Genomic DNA, 23,634 nt, shown 5'->3' on the forward strand with positions numbered 1-23,634 from the left:
TCAGGTCAGTCAAATTCAAATTCAATTGATCTTACATTATTGGTTCATAAACCTGTTTTATGACAGAACTCATATATGAACTTCTTTCCCCCAGAATCACAGAACTTATGCTATATAGACAACTCTGACTACTCTAAATTTTATTATGACATTAAATGAAACAAATTGCTTTCGAAAGAGCAAATTTATTCATATATTTAAAAAAAAACATAATTTACTATTTTGAAGATGATGAATAATATTTATTTTATCATAATAATAATAATAATCTTTTCTACTAAAGGCACAAGGCCTGAAATTTGGCAGGAGGGGATTAGTCGATTACACTGACCCCAGTATTACACTGGTACTTAATTTATCAACCCTGAAAGGATGAAAGGCAAAGTCGATCTTGACAGAATTTGAACTCTGAATGTGAAAATGAATGAAAGGCCACTAAGCATTTTGCCTGGTGAGCTAATGATTCTTATTTCTTTATTACCCACAAGGGGCTAAACATAGAGGGGACAAACAAGGACAGACAAATGGGTTAAGTCGATTACATCGACCCTAGTGCGTTTCCAGCGGTGAATTATTCAAATCCCAAAGAATTCCTCTCAACACATGACTATGATGCTCCCCCACCACTTCTGCTCATAATCAGAGACGCACATATCATCAGCCACTAAGGGACATGCTCAACTGGTTACGGTCAAACAATTGACAAAGCAAATTTGTGGCATTGAGCAGAATATTTGCTGTGGCCCATCTTCTATATCAAGACTAAGGCAGGAAGCTGGCAGAATCATTAGCATACCAAAATGTTTAGTGGCATTTCATCAATAAAATAAGTACCAGTTATGCACTGGGATTGATTAACCCCCCACTCCCAAAATTTCAGGCCTTGTGCTTCTAACAGAAAAGATTATTATTAATATTAAGATGATGATGATGAACTTGCAAGTGACCATAACATTGATAGCAACACAAAAATCTACAGACACATAGTATTAACACATTAATACTGAAACACAGTAATGCATCAGTTTTGAAACTTAATAATGCATAACTATTGACATGCTGTAACACATTAGTATTGAAAAATAATCATATAGCTAAGATGTAATCAAAGGTGAATCTTGAAGCAGAAACAAGAAATTACAGACTTTTTCTGTCTGTATAACACACTGAAGAAATATCTACATCTAAATGCTGTTTGGTCTTTACTTGTCTGTACACACCTGTCATATATGCTATATACAGTTACCTTCACAAACCAGTGTATTTTTCACAAGTAAAATAGGGCATACATGAAATACACACAGTTGACATGTTTGATGGAATGCTTATGTAATTGGTTCCTCATTCTTAATAAATACACAATAGTGTGTGTGTGGGTGTATGGGTGTGAGATTGAATGACTGTGTGTTGGTGATAACAAGAAAGAGCAAAGAAAGAAATGTTTGAGTGAATTAGGTTACAACGATCAGCTGAGAAAGTTGTTGACATTTTTTAGCACAAAGACAGCCTCGATGAAGCGGAACCGTGATCAAAATCCTTCTGGCCATGATTTTCCTGTAAATTTTTCTCAGGTATAATGCATCTGAGACAATGTCATTTAATGTATGTATGCACATGCATGCACATGCACACACACAGATTCTGAGAACATACTGGCAAGACCATGTTATCAATGAAGACATTCCGAAGAGAGAACCAACACAAGACCAGTGAAATCATCACAAAACTAGCAGCTTGTATACTTTGATTACAAAAACAATGCCATTCAAAAGAAGTTTGCAAATGGACACCACTGGAGGAAGAAAGAAAGAGAAGAAAACTGAAAACTATTGGGTTGTCCGGAAAGTTCAACTTATTTTAGAACATGGTTGAGTCCATAAAATAAGATTTGACTACACTTCCATTTAGGGCACAGTTTAAGCTATCTTTTCGTGGAAGAAGGTTTATGTTCTTATAACCTGTGTTAATTCTGTAACCCTTTAAAACGGAAGATAAGAAAGTTCATTTTCAGCACTTGATGCTTTTCTTTTTCTGTAAAGGGAAAAATGCCTCACAAACAACCAAAGAAATATGCGCAGTTTACAGTGATGTTTCTTTATCTGAAAGAACTGTATGGAAGTGGTTCGCAAGGTTCCGAGCTGGAGATTGTAGCCTTATTGATAAAGAGCAATCAGGCAGACCATCCACTACAGGTGATGACCAAATCAAGTCATTAATTGAGAACAACCCACATTGCACAACCCGAGAATTGGCAGAAAGCCGCAACCTATCAAAATCTGTCGTTCATGAGCACCTAGTAAAGCTTGGGTACACAAATTGCTACAACGCTTGGGTACGACATGAGTTGAGTGAGAAGAACCTTTTGGAAAATCAGCACGGACTTTCCGGACAACCCAATACATGATGCAGAACATTCATAACCAACATGAGAGAGGCCAATATCACAAGACTGGATGAAAAGAAAACTACAGCCAACAGAAACCAGTGGCATCGACTTACTGCCTGATGTGCTCAAGAGCACAAGAAGAATTGATACTATATGCATGCATACATACATACATACATGTATACATGCATACAGACATACATACATAGTAGAGGCACAAGTATTCTCAAGTGCAAGGCAAAAAATTCTTAAAACTAATAAAGTAAATATTCTACTTTATATTTTTTTTATTATATACAGAAATATATGACAGAAGTAAATAGACACCCTTATAGTCATTAAAATTTATTGAAATCTGAAATTATAAATTCAAATTATTTATTACTTTTTATAATGTGAATATTCAATATTTAGTAGACATGCCCTTTGCATTTTTCAATGCAAGGACCCTATTAGGCATGTTACTAATCAGATGATGAATATTCTCTTGCGGAATTTCTTGCTAAGTTTCATGCAGTAATCTCAGAAGGTCTGGCTTTGAAGATACTTTCTTGTTCTTTTTATGAAGTGTCCTGTCCATTATGTCCCAGAAATGTTCAATAGGGTTCATATCTGGTGACTGGCTTGGCTATGGAAGCTTTTTAATGCTGTTTTCATCCAACAAATCTGGGATCATTTTAGCCATGTGACAAGGAGACCCATCTTCCATAAATAAAGAGTCTTCTTTAATCACTGTTGGAGAAGATTGGAAGGAGCCCTTTCTGCAATATGGACACGTATTTATCTGAGTTTATGTTTCCCTCACACTCCACCAGCTCTGATCAACCATTGCTCTAAATTGCTCCCCAGACCATCACAGAATAGCTGCCATGTTTCATTGTTGGCTGCAATCTTTTCACATCAAATTTTTGATCACAGTCTCCAGACCCACACTCAACCACTGTCAGGAAATACAGCAAATCTGGACTCATCAGAGATATAACAATGTCCCAAAATGCTAGTGGCCTCTCCACCATCTCCCTGGCCCAATCTTTTCTCTGCTTGATGCTGACTGGTCGAAGAAGTGGCTTCCTTCTTGCTGCTCTGTTATAGTAACCAAGTTTGTGGAGATACCTGACAGCTGTTCTGGGACTGACATCAACTTGTTCTGCCATGTTAGAGGTCTTGCAATGAGGATTATCCGCCACACTTCTCTTAGAAAGAGAAGAGTCTTGCCATAGGGTCCTGGTTGATCTTGGTGAGGTGATGCGGACTCCTTCCCCTCTCTGGTGAATTGTACAATCATTCTGTTAACTGTAGAAAGTGGGATCCCAAGGTTTTGTGCAATTTCATGCTGACTATGTCCACCTTCAGAATGACCCACAATACGACCTTTGAAATTCAGACAGATCCAAGGTTTCTATTGAACATGGCATGAATAAACAGTCACATACAGTACCTGAAATATCAAAATGTCAATTAATAAAAAATATAAACATTTACAAGTTAGAATAAACATAAAACGATGTTTTATGGAGTATCTATTTACTTCTGTCATGTCTGTGTATATATTTTATATTATTTTTTTTTTTCATTTCATTTCATTGGAAAATATGAAACTTTTCTATATTTTCATATAAAAAAACTAAGGACCAATTCCTTCATTTCTTCTTACCAACATTATCTTTATTACCACTCTCTCTCTCTCTCTCTCTCTCTCTATATATATATATATATATATATATATATATATATCATTATCATCATCGTTTAACGTCCGCTTTCCATGCTAGCATGGGTTGGACGATTTGACTGAGAACTGGCAAACCAGATGGCTGCACCAGGCTCCAATCTAATTTGGCAGGGTTTCTACAGCTGGATGCCCTTCCTAACGCCAACCACTCCGAGAGTGTAGTGGGTGCTTTTACGTGCCACTGGCACGAAGGCCAGTCAGACGGTACTGGCAATGGCCATACTCAAAATGGTGCCAGTCCAGGGGCACTGGCAATGATCTCGCTCGAATGTTTTTTCACGTGCCAGTAAGGCAACGCTGGTAACGATCACTCTCAAATGGTGCTATTTACGTGCCACTGGCAACGTCTGCTTTCCATGCTGGCATGGGTTGGGCAGCCAGCACTGAGAGCGAACATTAAATGATGATGACGATGAGATATAATTTCTTCCTTCTGGTAGTCTCTCGAGTCTGAGAAAGACAATTCTACAATTTCTTGCTGAGCAACTTGCACAAATGATTTGTCATGATTTGTTTATAGTGATCAAATGTATGTGTTGTACATTAGCTCATGACCTCCATCAAACTGACCTTACCTGTGCCAGTATGCATGGTATGCCACACACCAGGTATCAAAGTGATCACAGAGCAACATGAAAAGAAGCGCCACGCTCAAGGACACAACACCCCTCCCAACCTGATCCAGATTCAAAATAACAATCTTGCAATCACAAGTGCAACACCCTAACCACCTGACCACATGCTCTCACATATATACTCTTTTACTCTTTTACTTGTTTCAGTCATTTGACTGCGGTCATGCTGGGGCACCGCCTTTAGTCAAGCAAATCGACCCCAGGACTTATTCTTTGTAAGCCTAGTACTTATTCTATTGGTCTCTTTTTGCCGAACCGTTAATTTACGAGGATGTAAACACACCAGCATCGGTTGTCAAGTGATGCTGGGGGGACAAACACAGACACACAAACATATACACACATCCATATATATATATATATATATATATATATATATATATACATATACACATATATATGACGGGCTTCTTTCAGTTTCCGTCTACCAAATTCACTCTCAAGGCTCTGGTCGGCCCGAGGCTATAGTAGAAGACACTTGCCCAAGGTGCCACGCAGTGGGACTAAACCCGGAACCATGTGATTGGTAAGCAAGCTACTTACCACACAATGTGTGCATGTATGCATATTGGCAAAGCATGACCGTAAAAGGTAGAGTGTTGAGCAAAAGAAAACTTTGTGATACTTGATTACCCCCTTTTTATATCACATCCTGCTTATGTTACAGTGTCTCCCAGTCAGCTTTACATTTTGTCCTTCCGAAGTTAATAAAATCAATAAACACCAGACAAGGTACTGGGGTTGATGAGAGCAATAGCCCAGCACAGCCACAAGCGTGTGTAAGAAAATGAGAGGTAGGGGTGTGCAAATATAGTTGTGTGGTTATTATGAGCTCAAGTATTTCCACTCCACTGTGTTGAACCCATCATCCTGCACACGTGCGGACAGAAACATATATACATATTTGTAGGCTGGATGGGATGTAATAACATCTATTATATCAAATATATATATACACACAATATTCATATAGATGCCCTTAATTGAAAACAAAAACTCCTTGACATACATTTGCATTGAAACACAAAAGTATACACATATAATAATCATATATCATTCACACTGAATGAAGAGAAATTGGCATTTAAACAGTTATAGGCCATCATCACTTATACACAAACAAGGGAGCCTCTACACAATTACTCGACCAGCTAGAAATAGCAGCTACATTTCCCTAAAATTACATGATGTTGTCTTAAAGAAAGAAGTTATATCAGATGGTCGTGGCTGGAGTACTCAATTATATGTCTGGTGAGCTTAACCAGAGATGAACCTAGGACTGGTTACCCAAAAACAATGGCTTTTCCAGATGCACATACAGAAGAAAAAAAGAAAAACAGGGAAAGAGAGAAAAGCAGCCTCTGTGAGGTCACTTAAATAGGCTAGAAACAACAGTCAAATCTCTTTCAAATTACATCCTACAAAAGAGAAACATAGACTGCATATTGTAGCCCTGTATACATTATGCATATAAAAGACAGGATAGTCATAGTTAGAACACTTTTAAGTGTAGGTCCACTAAATCAGGGCTGATGTGATGCTCAAGAATAACTACACACACATACAAAATATCATTTCATACAAACACATTGCAAATAATATCTCCCTTCAACAATGCATGCACTTATGGAAAAAGAATCACACACACACACACACACACACACACACTGACACATGCATACACACACACTGACACATGCATACACAATAGGGGCCCCAATGAACAGCACTTTGCCCTTTGCATTTGCTCAATTTGCAGGTGTGCCCATCAGCATCAACTGATATCCAGCTAGACCACTTAGCTCCATTAATGTATAATAAAAACAGGGAAGTCAGAAAATACAAAATGGATAATTAAATATTTATCACAAAGTGTTCAATTAATATTTATGTATTAATGGGTTAACAAAGATCGAAGTAGTATTTAGCTGTAACTCATGAAGTGGTGGTTTCTTCCAAACTTTTCACTCAGTATAAAATATCCTGCTAAAAGTATAGGTGCTGCCCATAATATAACATCACCATCATCATTTGACATCCACGTTCCATGGACATTTTATATATTTTCCCTACCATGGGGGTCTCAGGTTCAGTCTCATTTCATAAAATCGTCAACAAATATCTTCTACTATAGTCTCAGGCCAACCAAAGCTTTGTCAGTGAACTTGACAAAAAAGCCTGTCATATACAGACAGACAGACAGACAGACAGACAGAGATAGACAGATGGGTGGATGGATGGATGGATGGATAGATAGATAGATAGATAGATAGATAGATAGATAGATAGATATAGATAGAGAGATAGATAGATTCATACATACATACACACACACAAATGCATGAGTGTGTATATGCATATATATACACATATGTGAGATATTTGTGTCATTATTATCAACATCATGTTGGCATGGGTTGGATGGCTTGACTGAGGACTGGCAAGCCAGGATGCTGCACCAGGCTCCAATCTGATCTGGCAACGTTTCTACAGGTGGATGTCCTTCCTAATGACAACCACTCCGAGAGTATAGTGGGTGCTTTTTATCTGCTACCGGCACAGGAGCCAGTCAGGCAGCATTGGCATAAGCCACATTCAGATGTTGCTTTTTACGTGCCCCCGGCACGGAGTGATAGTCAGGCAGCACTGGCAACGACCCCCCACACACACACACAAACATACACACACATACACACGCGCGCACACACATACACAGACACGTGTGTGTGTACACCTTTTTCATAGCAGCCACTGAGCGGTTGTGCTAATCTACCTCCGACAATAGAAAGCAGTCACTATATTTCCCTCCATACCGGCTAACTCTGATGAGCATAAAGTTATATAATTGAATTGTTACCTAACACTCCATTGTATTTTTTATACAAAACTGATTGATACGATCAGCTATGATGGATATTTAATACTATACATTTCAGATACTATATATACGTCTGTGTGTGTGTGTGTAAACATATACATATATCTCACATGTGTTTATATATAAATATATACATCATTAATTGAATATATTCTGTTAGAATATTATACAATGAATTTATAAAGATGTATTAATTAAGAAATTTTTAAACTGTCATGTTTCATATATTTATATATATTTTTAATACAATACTATTTTAGACATATATATATCTTCGTGAGAAATTTTGTTTGATATTGAATTTCATGCTATTATTTCAAAATACAGTATATATAAATATATACATACACACAGACACAGACACACACACATATAAATATGAACATATACACAAACACAAACACACACACACACACACACACACACACATTAATTATGTAGTGACGCAAAGACATCTATACATATATATGTGTGTGTTTTTGTGTGTTCCCTTTGACTTGATACCATGTGAGGGTTGGTAAGAGGAAGGGCATCCAGCTATTGAAAATCTGTCTCAACAAGTACCACCTGACCCATGCAAGCATGGAAAAATGAACATTAAAACAATGATGATGATGATGATGATGATATACACACACAACCACTCAGAAATGTGGTACTCTAGTATGACCATAGGTGTAGTGTCAAAAACAAACTAAATATTAATCACTGAAGATATAGAACAAGGAACTCTAAACAGCAACTTGAAGTTAAACTCTATAATGTTACTAAAACTGTCACAAAACCATTCACACTGGGGAAGAATATAGACAATTCTACCCCAGTACTTGACTGGTTCTTTATGAGCCAAGGGGAAAACCTCAAGTGGTCACTCAATTTGCTAGAAACAGCAGCCATGTCTGTCTTAAACGAAACATTTTAGTAAATAGCACGTTAAATAATGAGTTCCTGGGTTCCCTTCTCATGTAATAAAGATGGGACGGTCATAGCCGGATTGCCTTTAAATATACGTTTATCTGATCAGGACTGATATGGAGCTATATACAGCAACGACAACATCAACAACAAATGAAATTTTATTTTTTCCAAGTCTGTAAATATAAGAGACAAAGCTGACCCCATAGCGATTTCAACCCATAACATAAGCAATTGAAAATATTTTATTTTTATTCAATCACAAGCACAGGAAATTTCAAAAGTTCACAGGAAATGAGATTGTATTATATTTCATAATTTTCTCAAGAAATCATTAGCTACTTCAAGCAGGAATTGAAACCGTATCCTATTTTTAAAAAATCCCTATAGTTTTGGTACCTTACCTTTTAAATAATCGATCCTTGATGTAAAAGCTTTATCCTGACAGAAGTTAACAGACAGATCCATGATTGGAAAAGTATGAAAATAATCCAAATAATCTACAGGTAATCAGTAAAATCCATACAAACAGCTGTAATCCTTGTCCAAATGCATTTTGTGTTGTTGTTGTTGTTGTTGTTCTTGTTATCATATAGTTGTTATTATTGGTAGAGATGATGATGATAATGATGATGATGATGATGATGATGATGACGATGACGATGACAATGAGAACATTGGTGATTCTTTCTTTAAATGTTAGCAAATATCCACAGGTTCAAATTGATATGAAATTCCTCTCAGCTTATGTGAGAGTAAGTAATGCAAATAGATAAGTATGTATGTGTGTTTTTATGTGTGCATATAGATATATGTGTGTGGGAGGGAGGGAGGGAGGGAGAGGGAGAGAGATAGTGAAAGAGGATATGAGAGAGAGAAAGAAAGCAAAAGAGAAAAAGAGATAGAGATAGAGAAAGAGGGCAAAAGAGAAAAAGATAGAGAAAGAGAGGAATAAATAGATATATAATGAATATATAAATGCACTACAAAAATATAAGTGGGTGGGTGTGAGTGTGTGTATGATTGGGTAGGTGTGTATATGTATGTATGTGTGTGTTTAAGAGTTTGTGTATTAGAGAGTGACAGAAGGAGAGAGAGGAAGAAAGAGGGTGAGAAAGAGAGGGAGAGAGGGTGAGAGAGAGGGAGGGAGAGAGGGAGAGGGTGAATATGAAAGCAAACAAATAAAGAAGGAAAATATCTGATATAAAAATGCACTAGAAAAGCACTGGTGTGTGTGTGTGTGTGTATGTGTATGGAAGCGTGTGTGTGTGTGTATGGAAGCGTGTGTGTGTGTGTATGGAAGCGGGTGTGTGTGTGTATGGAAGCGGGTGTGTGTGTGTATGGAAGCGGGTGTGTGTGTGTATGGAAGCGGGTGTGTGTGTGTATGGAAGCGGGTGTGTGTGTGTATGGAAGCGGGTGTGTGTGTGTATGGAAGCGGGTGTGTGTGTGTATGGAAGCGGGTGTGTGCGTGTGCGTGTGTGTACGGATGAATGTGTGCCTTTAAGCGAGACAGATAGATTGGTAGAGCTATAAACAGAGAAAGATATAGACAGATGGATAAAGATAACAACACTGTGAGTAATAATTCTTTGTTATTATTGGTCTTCTTCTTGCTGTAATAATTGCTGTTTAACCCTAGGTCGGACCCAATGAAGCAAACCAATGATCAAGGTGGTCCAGCAATGAAATATCTCATCTTCATTCCAAACATACTTTTTCTATGACTGAAATTATCCAATGTGTATTTCTCTATTTCTCTTCTTATTTTTTTATAGTGTAATTTAATGGAGAATTAGCTGCTATTTCTACCATGATCAACTACCACTTAGAGCCTACTTAGTTGGTGGCTTCTATTAATTTTGTATTAAAATCAGACCAGGTAATGAAAACCAAGTGTTTAGGTCATCCCATCTCATCTTGTTGTGACCAACAGGTGATCAACCTGTTCTGTTAATAACAATAGCAATACTAATATGAATGTTATGCTATAGTGATTTTCACATATATTAAACACAATGTGTGTGAGTGTGTGCGTGTGTTATATGTGTGTGTATACACACATACACAGACACACACATATACATATAGAAACATATACATATGCTTATCTATATATATATATATATATATATATATATACACTTGTATATACATATAAATACAAACACACACACATATAAATATATATTATATATGTTTTATATATATATATATATATATATATATATATAATGAACTTTTTGTACACAGTGTTCAGGTGAACTAAATGCATCAGAAAAATATATACATGTATAAATACATACATATACATATATAAATACATACACACGTGGGTGTATGTGTGTGCGTGTACATGTATATGTATGTGTGTATATATATATAAAATGTGCGTGTGTTTGTGTGTATGTATATATATAAAATGTGCGCGCGTGTGTGTGCGTGTGTATATATATATATATATATAAAATGTGCATGTGTGTGTGTGTGTGTGTATATATATATATATATATATATATATATATATATAATTATGTGTATTTCTTCTATCTTAATGAATAAAAATTCTTCTGATAGAATAAATGGGTTAATAGAAACCAATGTAGCAAAGAACACAAAATAACTGTGGTTTAGTTCCTGTTTTTAAGGCAGGGACTCCTTGAAATTTTGGGTATTTGAGTATATTTAAGAATTTAAGGAATGGAGAAAACGCATGTTATAATTGCATACTTTATTCCTACATATGTTTCAAAGGATTACAACCTGTGTGATCCATAGGGATCTTTGATATTAAAATTGTAACCTTCTCATCAGGGAAAGCATGGGAATCATCTTAAACGTAAGACATTATGACCGATTATGAAAACAATAGATGGATAATTCTTAAATATATATATATATATATACACACACACACACACACACACACACACACACACACACACACACACACACACACACACACACAGTGATGCATTTAGCGCATTAGTGCTTGCAACCCACTTGCTCATAGCTCACTACTACTAACCCATGTGGTGAACAGGGAAGCAGACCAGCATGTGAGTTTTTCCTACAAGAATGAAGCCTCTCTCTTATCAAGACTTCTGCTAAACCTACCTACAATAAAACATATAAACTGAATACTTCAAAGCCCCAGGTTAACTTAACAAGGGTCACAGTGCTGCTGAGGGCTTAGAGATACAGTGCTACAGGCCTACCCTAGTGGATATACCCTGAGCTTATTGATCTCTGCCTTACTACATTATGTGAGTCAAAAAAGATAAAGAATAGGGTAGAACACTTTTGGTAAAAACAGACTGGATTTCTGGCAGCCTCTTACAGCTGGTAGGAAGAGATACCAATTGTCCCACTAGCCCTATCTTTCTCATCATCATCTAATGTCGGTTTTCCACACCTGTATGGTCAAAAAGAATTTGTTTAAGCAGGTTTTTTCTATGGTTGGATGCTCTTCCTGCTGCTCACCTTCACCTATTTCAAACCAAGGTAATATTTTCTTGTAGCTAGACACATTTTTCATGTAAGAGTGGAACCAAACAACCTTGGTTTTATGATGACAATGCTCATTTACAACTAACACATGATGTCTAGGAAAGGGTACACACACAAACATGTAAACACACATATATAAATGATGGACTTCTTTTCTCAGTTCTATATTTAAGAGATGAGGAATTATGTACATTATTTACATTATTTACATTTGATGGATATTTGTCTTAACCACCATATGCCCGTGGGCATATGGTGGTTAAGAGCGCGGGCTACTAACTCCAAGATTCCGAGTTTGATTCCAAGCAGTGACCTAAACAATAATAATAATAATAATAATAATAATAATAACAACAACAACATCGAAAAATACCTTAGGAATGAGAACCCAGGTTCAAAATTTCCCCCAAGACACCTGATGAAGGCTGGAAGGTATATCAGCCGAAATGTTGTGTTAACAACAAACAAGATGAGGACAAATATCCGTCAAATGTAAATAATGTTCTTTTCTCAGTTTCCATCAACCAAATCCACTCTCAAGGCTTTGGCCAAACTGGTAGAAGACACTTCCCCAAGTTTCATTGCAGTGGGACTGAACCCAGGACCATTTGGTTGAGCAGCAAGCTTCTTACCACACAGTAATGCCTGTGCTATATAAACATACATATATATATATATTTCCTTTCAAGTGTTGGGTCTCATGGAGAATATGACTGAGATCTTCGGCATTCTGTCATGCTTGAGAAGACCCATAAAGCTGAGAAAAATCGCAGTTGTGGCAGTTACCCATGTAATGCAAAATGGTACATGTGCCAGTGGCATGTAAAAGCAACCCGGTGTCATGAAAATGGCACCCATGCCAGTGGCACATAAAAGCACCCATTATATTCTTGGGGTGGTTGGCACTTGGAAGGGCACCAGCCGTAAGAAAACCATGCCAAATCAGACGGGAGTCTGGTGCAGCTTTCCAGTGTGCCACCCCAGTCAAACCACCTAACCCCTGCCAGTATGGACAATGGACGTTAAATGATGATGATGATGATGATGATATACAATGGGCTTCTTTCAGTTTCCATCTATCAGATCCACTCACAAGGCTTTGGTCAGCCTGAGGGCTATAGTAAAAGACACTTTCCCATGGTGCCACAAAGTGGTACAACCCAAGGTCACATGGTTGGGAAGCAAAGTTCTTAACATCATAGCAGTAATACTGGAAAATGCACGCCACCACCACCACTACCATAATGCTACACTATGAAGGCATCTTCTCCAACAATGTGATTTATAGACCTTGGATCTCAGTAGGTATCACTAAGCTTTTGGCAACATTTGATGCAGATTCTCTGCTCAACTTTTTCTGTCATTGTCAATGCGATGATTACATGCAACACCCCTTCCTTCCAAGCACTGCTGTAAACAGCAGAAGTGAGCTAGAACATTAAAACTTAGTGTGCATGTACAGTAAAGTTCAAGGTCAACCTCTGCCAAGCAACTTCACTCTGCATGCTTTAGCTTCGTTACTATAGCAACAGTCCGAATACTTATTGATCAGTCTACATGTGTGCATATAAATATATATATATATATATATATATATATATTAATGCACAGAATATTTATTTATATATATATATATATATATGCACAGTGTATTTAGGTTTGAATGTGCAAGTGGGTAAATGAGAAGGTGCTTTTGTATTTAATGTGTATGTACATATATATGCATGCATGAGAGTAATTATATATTAGTTTGTGTATATAAATGAATCTGTGTATGAGTGTCTGTGAAGTATGTGTGTCAACGTGCAACTATGTTTGCATGTGTGTGCATGTGTGTGTGTGTGTGTGTGTGTATGTGTGTGTGTGTGTGTGTGTGTGTGTGTGTGTGTGTGGATAAATATATGTGAATATGCATGTGTTTGTGTGTGCTATATACAAGACGGTAAGTAGCCAATATTAAAAGCCAAAGAAATTAATGATGAAACCAGGTGACTGCTTAGTACTAACAGGTAGAAACTATGAATTAAACATAGTAGCAATGGAAACAAAACAGACTGAAACAAAACCCTTGAATAATAAAGCGACTAACATTCAATCTATATTTCTTTCTTTCAGTCTCACAATTCAATCTCAGAAACAATGTCGTCGTCATCATCATCATCATCATCATCATCATAACTATTATCATCTTCATTCATCATTATTGTTGTCATCATCATAAACATTGCAACTATCATCATTGCAATCCCATGATGCAGCGTCAATGTGGTCATTCTAACTACAAGAAATAGCAGCCCAATTTCCTTAAAACTCCTATCCGACCCTTTTAAACCTAGCACCAATATCACTATCACCATCACCAGAACCACCATCATCGTCGTTATAACCATCACCATCATCATTATAACCACCACAATCATTATCATAATTACCACCGTCATCATAGTAATTGCAATTAGAAATATTATTTTTGTTTGTGTTATTTTTAGCCACGCCATCTACAGGGCATCCAATAAATTATGAGATGATGATAAATAAAGCATAATAATGAGGGGGGTTGGGGGGGATTTGTATGTGTGGGAGGCGTTTGTGTGGGGAGGGGTTGGTATCTTATTGTATTGCATTAAGAATAGGAGAAAAATAATAAATGCACTAAAAAAACATGGGCGTGTATATGTGAATATAATAGTGTGGGGGAGAGGAACAGACAAGTGAAGACAGTGAGGAGAGGGTGGTCATGGGAGTGAGAAGAATGAAGAGAGAGAGAGAGAGAGAAAGAAGGAGTGAGAGAGATAGCAGAAAGAGAGGGTGGGATAGTGTGTCAGGGTTGGTGACACTGACAATATAAGATATGAATTCATATTTTTTCATGTGTCATTGAGTTGGAAAACTTAATTTGGAGAAATTAATCTTAGGCGGTAGCTTTAATCCATCACCAAATTCAACATCTATCACCAGGTCCTTGAGTGCTTTTAGCAAAGTTCAGGCCAGAGCAAGCATCTGAGCCATGCTTCTGGTTTGAGGATAACTTGTTGCAAGCACTTAGAAAGTCATACCACTGCTTTGAGGATGACTTGTTGTGAGCATTTGAGCCAAGCCTCTGGTTTGAGGATAACCTGCTATGAGCAATTGAGCCCCATGTCTCTGGTTTGAGGATAACTTGCTATGAGCACTTGAGCCCCATGTCTCTGGTTTGAGGATAACTTGTTGCAAGCATTTAGGAGTCATACTTCTGCTTTGAGGACAACTTGTTGTGAGCATTTGAGCCAAGCCTCTGGTTTGAGGATAACTTGCTATGAGCACTTGAGCCCCATGCCTCTGGTTTGAGGATAACTTACTGTGAGTATTTGGGCCATGCTCTTGGTTTGAGGATAACTTTGGAGTCATGCCTCTGGTTTAAACATAACTAGTTAGAAGTATCTGGACCATGTCTCTGAGTTAAGGATAACTTGCTACAAGCATTTGGGATACTTGTCTGGTTTGTGGATAATTTCTCCCACAATTCTTAAAGACCCAAATAAAGTACAAAATCGCCAGCATGGAAAGCAGATGTTAAACGATGATGGTGATGATATTTATATATATGTAAGTTCAAATAAAGGTTAGAAAACTCAATAAAGGATAATAAAATCCAATGAAAATACTGGTTAGTGACCCATTTAAAAAGTGATGAAAATTACTGTTAATATTCAACTGCAAGGTAACTAGAGAAACCGTGGTTTATATATATTTAAAGAAGATGAAAAAATAGAGAGATAATTAATAAATAATTATTTATTTATTAATTTTTAAAAATCGCCGTCTCTGACAGCTGTTTCAATTCCAGACCTTTAGAAATTATTTGACAAAATTAAAACCATTTAAAAGTCGAATCTCATCAGATTAAACGTTAAAGGTTTGCAGCTGCATACTCAACATGCAAGAATTGAACATCTAATATGTATATCTTTAGGTAACTCTGATGAGATTCTAAATTGTTTTAATTTTGTTAATTAATTTCTAAAGGTTTGGAATCGAAACAGCTGTCAGAGATGTTGTCAGATTTTTTCTCCCCCGTCTTTGTCTTTTGTTTTTTTTGTGAATTCTCCCTACACAAACACACACACACACACACACACACACACACACACGAATGCTGGTGTCATGCAAAAAGCACCCAGCACACTTTGTAAAGTGGTTGGCATTAGGAAAAACATCCAGCTGTAGAGACCATGCCAAAACAGACAATTTAAACCTGGTGTAGCTCTCCAACTTGCAAGCTCTTCTCAACTGCCCAACCCATGCCAGCATGAAAAACAGGCATTTAGTGATGATGATGATGAGGAGGATGATGATGATGACCAATGACACACATACAATGGGCTTCTTTCAGTCTGCACCTGTCAAATCTACTCACAAGGCTCTATTGAGTTCATGGCTATAATAAAAGACACTTTGCCAAGGTACAGCGCAGTGGAACTGAACATAAAAATACATAATTATAATAATTTATTATTTTAGGCGTGGCTGTGTGGTAAGAAGCTTGCTTCCCAACCACATGGTTCTGGGTTCAGTTACATTGCGTGGTACCTTGGGCAAATGTCTTCTACTATAGCCTTGGGCTGACCAAAGTCTTGTGAGTGGATTTGGTAGACAGAAACTGAAAGAAGCCTACCATATACATGTGTGTGTGTCTGTGTTTGTGCCCCCACCATTGCTTGACAGCCGGTGTTTGTGTGTTTACGTCCCCGTAATCTAGCAGTTCATCAAAAGAGACCAATAGAAAAAGTACTAGGCTTACAAAGAATAAGTCCTGGAGTCGATTTGTTCGACTAAATGTGATGTTCCAGCATGGCCACAATCAAATGACTGGAACAAGTAAAAGAGTAAAAGAGTGTGTGTGTGTGTGTGTGTGTGTGTGTGTGTGTGTGTGTCTTTTGGTGGTGTTACATGAAACCTTCAGCAAGTGTCTTCTCCAATACCTCCAAGTCAATCTGAGCTTTGTGAGTGTATTTTAGGTGGAAATTATAAAGTAGCCTATTGCATGTGTGTATGTCTGCATGCTTAAGAGCGTACATATGTATGTACACATGTGCATGCCCATGTGTGTGTCTGTGTGTTTGTTTGCATCCACACTCACTAATACAAAAGTATATTTCCAGGTAACTTTGATGAAAAGTCTCCTATTAACAAACCGTTCACCCACTTTATGTCCCTGAAATCCTCTACTAAAAATAGGTAATGGTTAGCATCAGGAAGAGCATCCAGCTGTAAAACAGAGCCTCAATAACATATCTGTCTAACCCATGCTAGCATCAAACAACAGAAGTGAGGACAAAATGAACAACATACATGCTTACCAAAATCTGTATTACTGAATTGCAAAAGAAAGAAATACACTTGTATGAAAGAAATATTGCTTCCCATAACTGGAAGTTAGTCCTGACAAAGGGTTATTGAAAACCTTTTGTCAAATAAAATCAGTTGACCACGCACAAGTACATGCATGCACACACACACACACACACACACACACACACACACACACACACACACACACACACACACACACACACCACACACAACTACCTATGCACGCACGCATACACAAGCACACATATAGATATAAGTGTGCAGGAATAGAGAAAAGGCAGGTGATCTTACAAAAGGAAGAAATATAGATTTATACTATACACTCACTGACTCAACAAGAGAATTAACAAAGTATATACACAATGATGTGTGTGTGTGTGTGTGTGTGTGTGTGTGTGTGTGTGTGTGTGAGTATGCATATATATTTGTATGTATGTAGATATGCTTAACTATATATATATATATATATATATATATATATATATATATATAATCATAAGTATATAGGGGTCAGCATGAGTTGCTTCACCAACATACTGAAAATTTAGAAATAGCAGTCAAAGAACTACTGATTCTAAACTACAATTTTTTCTCTAACGGACGGCGATACACACATACACACACACACACACACATATATATATATATATATATATATATATATATATATATATATATATATATATATATATATATATATATATATGGGAGAATATACAAATAATAACAACAGACGAGGACAGGTGGTGTAAATAACAAAAGTATATATTAGTATGACGCTCAGGAATACGGAAAGTCTTTGACGTTTCGAGCTACGCTCTTCAACAGAAAGAATACGGAGACAAGGAGAAAAACACGGAGAAAAAAAAAATTGAATAGTGTTCAGTCAACGGTCAATCATATATATAATTGTATGAATATATGCTTGTATGTATATATGCTTAATGAGATATATATCATCATCATCATCATTGTTTAAAGTCTGCCATTATAATTGGAAAGGAGAGGCATGTAAGGAAGAAGAGGTAAGTGAATTCTGATAAATTGTTAAATAACAATAAAAATGGAAGGTTCAATCCTCGTTTGAAGCTGCCAATAAAAGTGCTTGTGGGACCTAATTTTAAAGATATGAACCTGTAACTTATTTATTCATAATCCATGCTGTTTTGGTAAAAATATATATTCTAGGCACAGGAGTGGCTGTGTGGTAAGTAGCTTGCTTACCAGCCACATTGTTCCAGGTTCAGTCCCACTGCATGGCACCTTGGGCAAGTGTCTTCTACTATAGCTTCAGGCCGACCAAAGCCTTGTGAGTGGATTTGGGAGACAGAAACTGAAAGAAGCCTGTCGTATATATGTGTATATATATGTGTGTGTGTGTGTGTGCGTGTATGTTTGTGTGTCCGTGTTTGTCCCCCAACATCGCTTGACAACCGATGCTGGTGTGTTTACGTCCCCGTCACTTCAACCAGAGTACTTGCCTAAAGTGCCATACAGTGAGAATGAAACTGAAACCATGTGTTTCTTAACCACACAGTCACACACACACTAGCAATGTCCATTTATGGTGGGAGTGAACATATGCTTTCGGGAGAAAATCGAAGTAGGAAGTGGAGCAAAAATAGTTTAGAAACACTGATACAGAGGCTCCCTCATTGGTTTAAGTTTATTCGTTAGACGCAACATTAAACAATATAACTGATAACTGTTGATTAACAGTCGCATATTCAAATCCTGCCAAGTGTAACTCAAGCTTTGTTTACAAATTAATATTTACATTCCAAACCTCCCCTTTTTTTTTCATGCTCACATAAAGCTGAATTTACAAATTATTATCATTATTATTATTATTATTATTATTATTATTATTATTATTATTATTATTACTATTATTATTTATCATATTATCATTATCATCATCATCATTATTATTATTGGGTTGGTGCATAATTATTGCAGCTTTTTTTTAACAAATTTTATAAAGCAAAAACAATAATATTTAACAAAAACATCTTTAAATGATGGTCTGACCGTCTGCCAAGCAAATGGGAAGCAGTCATTGAAGTAGATGCTCCGGAATAATCATTTAAAGATGTTTTTGTTACATGTTGTTATTGTTTCTGTTGAATAAAATTTGCTGGAAAAAAGCCCCAATAATTATGCACCAGCCTAATATTATTATTGTTGCTGTTGTTTTTAACAAGCATTCAAATATGAAGAGTCACAATGAGTCAATGGGGAGCAAGCAAGTGCTTTATACAAAGGCCAGAGTAAAATTTAAGCGTGCAGCCATATGGTCAGTAGTCCAGCATATTTGAAGCCCACAGACATTATGTTTAACTTATGAATGATGAAATAACTTTGATATGTGTCATGCATTGATTTCTGACATAGACAGAAGCATAGCTGTGTTGTGAAGAAGTTTGCTTCTCAACCACGTGGTTTTAAATTCAGTGCAACTGCATGGTACCTTGGGTAAGCATTTTATGATTTAGCCTTGGACTGATGACACAATTGAGTGGTTTTGGAAACTGAAAGAAGCCCTTCATGTATATACACACACACACACACAAGTATATACATATGCACACACTCATTCATTCACTCATACATACACAGACATCATACAAACATATAAATATGTGTGTTTATACAGAATGGAATAAGCAGAGCAATAGCATACATAGAGACAGAAAGTGTTGCTGAAGAGGTCACAGATGTGTGATGAAAGATTTCCAGACAATAGACATGAGTTAGAATAAGAATAGTGATAAATGAGTGAAGAATGAATACATAGTGCATATGTTTATTTGGCATAAAAAAAAATTAAAATTTCTATCCCAAAATACAATATATATATATATATATATATATATATATATATATATACATATGCACGTGTGCATGCATGTGTGTATGTGTGTGTGTGTGTGTGTGTGTGTGTGTGGTGTTTGTATGTGTGTATGCATAAAGGTGTGCATGTATGTGAGTGTGTGTCTTGACATCATATGGTAGGTGCAACTAAGCATTACTGTCATGCAAGCATGGAAAAGTGGACCTTTAAACAATAACAATAATGATGATGATAACAATGGCAATGATGATGATGATGATGATGATGATGATGATGATGATGATGATGATGATGATGATGATGACAATACTGAAAACAACAATGATGATGATGATGCACAGGGCCTCAAGTTTGCAGGGAAGGGAATAGTCTGATTATATCCTCTTCATTACTTCATTGAAACTTTGTTTTATCAAATGCAGTTGGATGACATGCAAAGTTGACGTCAGCAAGATTTGCAATCAGGAATCAGGATGTAAAATGTTGCAACTCTATACAACAAATTATTTGACACCTAAAACAACTGACACATTAACGAACAATGAAATATAATTTCATATGCTGAGTCTGAGGAAGAATTTTTGAATTTTTCATGGAAAAACTGCAATAGTTTACATTCAATCAGTTTTACCCATTTAAGATTGTGATTACTTTCTTAAATGTAAAGCTTATTTATTGACATTGTTTCGAGTTAATCATGCATTAATTATCTCATAGCTTCAAACGTTTGATGATGTAACTGTTTAGTTTTCTAATGATAATGTAAGGTCGTTAATGACTTGCAGGCACACGGTATTTCATTAAGCTCATCAAGATAAGTGAAATCGTAGTCGTAGACATTACCTGTGTCATATACACGGCACCCATGAAATCGTAATCATGACCGTTGCTGATAGCATGGTCATTGAATGTTGGGCCTCACGGAGGCGATGACAAGTGACCGAGACCTATAGCAATATGCTGTTCTTGAGAAGACTCATCAAACCAAGTGAAATCGTAGTCATGGCCACTGCCAGTGTTATGTAAATGGCGCCGGTGCCAATGGCACATAAAAAGCACCCATTACACTCTTGGAGAAGTTTGTGTTAGGAAGAGCATCCAGCTGTAAAAACCATGCCAAATCAGACTGGAACCTGGTGCAGCTGTCCAGCTAACCAGTTCCAGTCAAACCGTCTAACCCATGCCAGCATGGAAAGTAGACATTAAATGATGATGATGAACCATTATGCTACAAAGTATATCAAACGTTTTTTAGCAGTGCACAGGGTAAGTGTGAGAGGCCAGATTTGGCCAGTTTGAACATAAAACAGGCAGATATGGCTAGTTTTGGGCAGATATGGCTAGTTTAGATATGAAAAGGTTAAACAGATAGCTTGAATAACCTCCTTTTTAAGTCTGAAGTTATTGTTAAAAGTGTTTTAACAGTTTATTTACTAGAAGGCCTTCCTTAATATTATGAAACTATTGTGAATTTATTGTTAATCTTTCATCATCATCATCATCATCATCATCATCATCATCATCATAGTTTAACGTCCGCTTTCCATGCTAGCATGGGTTGGACAATTTGACTGAGGACTGGCGAATCAGATGGCTGCACCAGGCTCCAATCTGATCTGGCAGAGTTTCTACAGCTAGATGCCCTTCCTAACACCAACCACTCTGAGAGTGTAGTGGGTGGCATCTTGGTAGACAGAAACTGAAAGAAGCCCATCATATATATATGCGTGTGAATGTCTTTGTGTCCGTGCTTCTCCCTCACCACCACTTGACAACTGGGGTTGGTGTGTTTACATCCCTGTAACTTAGTGATTCGACAAAGAGATCTGGGGGTGATTCATTCAATTAAAAATTCTTCACAGCAGTGTCCCAGCATGGTTTCAGTCTAATGACTGAAACATGTAAAAGATAAAAAATGTGTATGCATGTGTGTGTGTGTGTGTACTGTGTACACAACAGGTCTCTATATAGTTTCTGTCTACTACTTTCATTCGCAAAGCAGTGGTCAACCCAGGACTATAATAAAAGACACTTTCCCAAGATGTCATGTACTGGGACTGAACCTGAAACCATGTGATTGCAAAGCAAGTTTCTTAAGCACACAACCAAGTTCAAGCCTATATGTAGTGATGATGAGAAAGTAAAGAGTATATTAGAAACTGGAGAACATATCTGTCTGTGTGAGTCAGTGAGAAAGAGGAGAAAAAGTATCACTTCTTATAATGTTCAATTCTAGACAAATCAAGAGAACTTTGATGTCAATACAAATCATATAATCAACAATTAACTTATACGAGTTACACAGATCTAGCCATGATTGGAGCAGTGTTAATTAATATAGCCATTGATTGGATATTCAGATGGATTTCTAAGACACTGGTTTATGTAACAAACATTCTACGGAAAAAATTAACAAAGAGACTTTAGGTGACAACCCTTTAGCATTTACAATGGCCATATTTACCCCAAATATTCAACCTGCTTTATGTTCAAACATGGTCAGGTCCAGTCTCTCATACCTGCCCTACAATGTCATTTTAAAAATAAATAAATAACATCGATGAAATCTTGGAGTTACAACATAAAGCATGATTAATTCAAGAAATGCTAAAGGGTTAAGTAAAGTGGCCGTAGACACATTGAAAAACAAAATAAAAGACTAGGTGGCCACAGATGGAATGTCTACTTGATCAGAACTGACCTAGAGCTAAAAAAACAATGACGTACAATGCAATCTCCATAAGAATACTAAGCAAATTTTAGCTGATATTTATAATGGAAACTACCAAAAATATAAAAACACAATTAAACACACAAGACATACATTTTAAAATTATGCCTGCATAGCAATGTGTACAATGTTATTAATGTTGTTTAGCCACCACATCAGACCTGATCAAACAAACCTATGATCAAAAGCATTCCAGCCTTGATCATCCTATCATATTGTGTATTAAGATCTACATTGTCCAGTTGTCTTTCCCAATTCTTTTTAAGACAGTAGGTAGTAATTTTAGAGAAATTTGTTGCTATTTCTAGCAGGCTATGTAACCATATAAAGGCTCTCACATTGGCTCATAATAAATACAATTTATTTGAGATATCACCAACTGTAATCCTTTGTTGTGCAAATAACATTTTCAGTGGCATAAATATGAAAGCAAGGGAACTAATTAAAAATAGAAAAAATGCAATTAAGTAACAATTAATATAATAAACCTACAAGACATTCACAATATGCTTGTAATTAAACGAACTAATTATGAAAACTATAAAACAACTTTGTGAAAACTATAAAACATTTTTTATTGTTTGAGAAAATTTACACAACACATCACAGAACATACTAATATGTTTTATATCAGAAAGTATTTC

The 23,634-nt window shown here is 36.6% G+C and overlaps 1 protein-coding gene across 9 annotated transcripts in view; it reads right to left on the reverse strand.

The window, feature by feature from the left end:
* Positions 1 to 23,634, reverse strand: part of LOC106881484 (muscle-specific protein 300 kDa) — an 815,448-nt gene that overhangs the window by 730,604 nt on the left and 61,210 nt on the right. Inside the window, exon 1 of one of the 9 annotated variants that reach the window (XM_014931917.3) lies at positions 8,951 to 9,627. The exons of the other annotated variants lie outside the window; for them this stretch is intronic. Coding sequence (XP_014787403.2) covers positions 8,951 to 9,014 — 64 coding nt within the window. The 5' untranslated portion in view covers positions 9,015 to 9,627. Of the gene's footprint in view, positions 1 to 8,950; positions 9,628 to 23,634 lie in introns of those variants that run through there. 9 annotated transcript variants of the gene reach the window in all.

This window comes from Octopus bimaculoides, chromosome 4 (genome assembly GCF_046866305.1).
Source record: "Octopus bimaculoides isolate indiv1 chromosome 4, ASM4686630v1, whole genome shotgun sequence".
In the NCBI taxonomy this organism is placed as follows: Eukaryota; Metazoa; Mollusca; class Cephalopoda; order Octopoda; family Octopodidae; genus Octopus; species Octopus bimaculoides.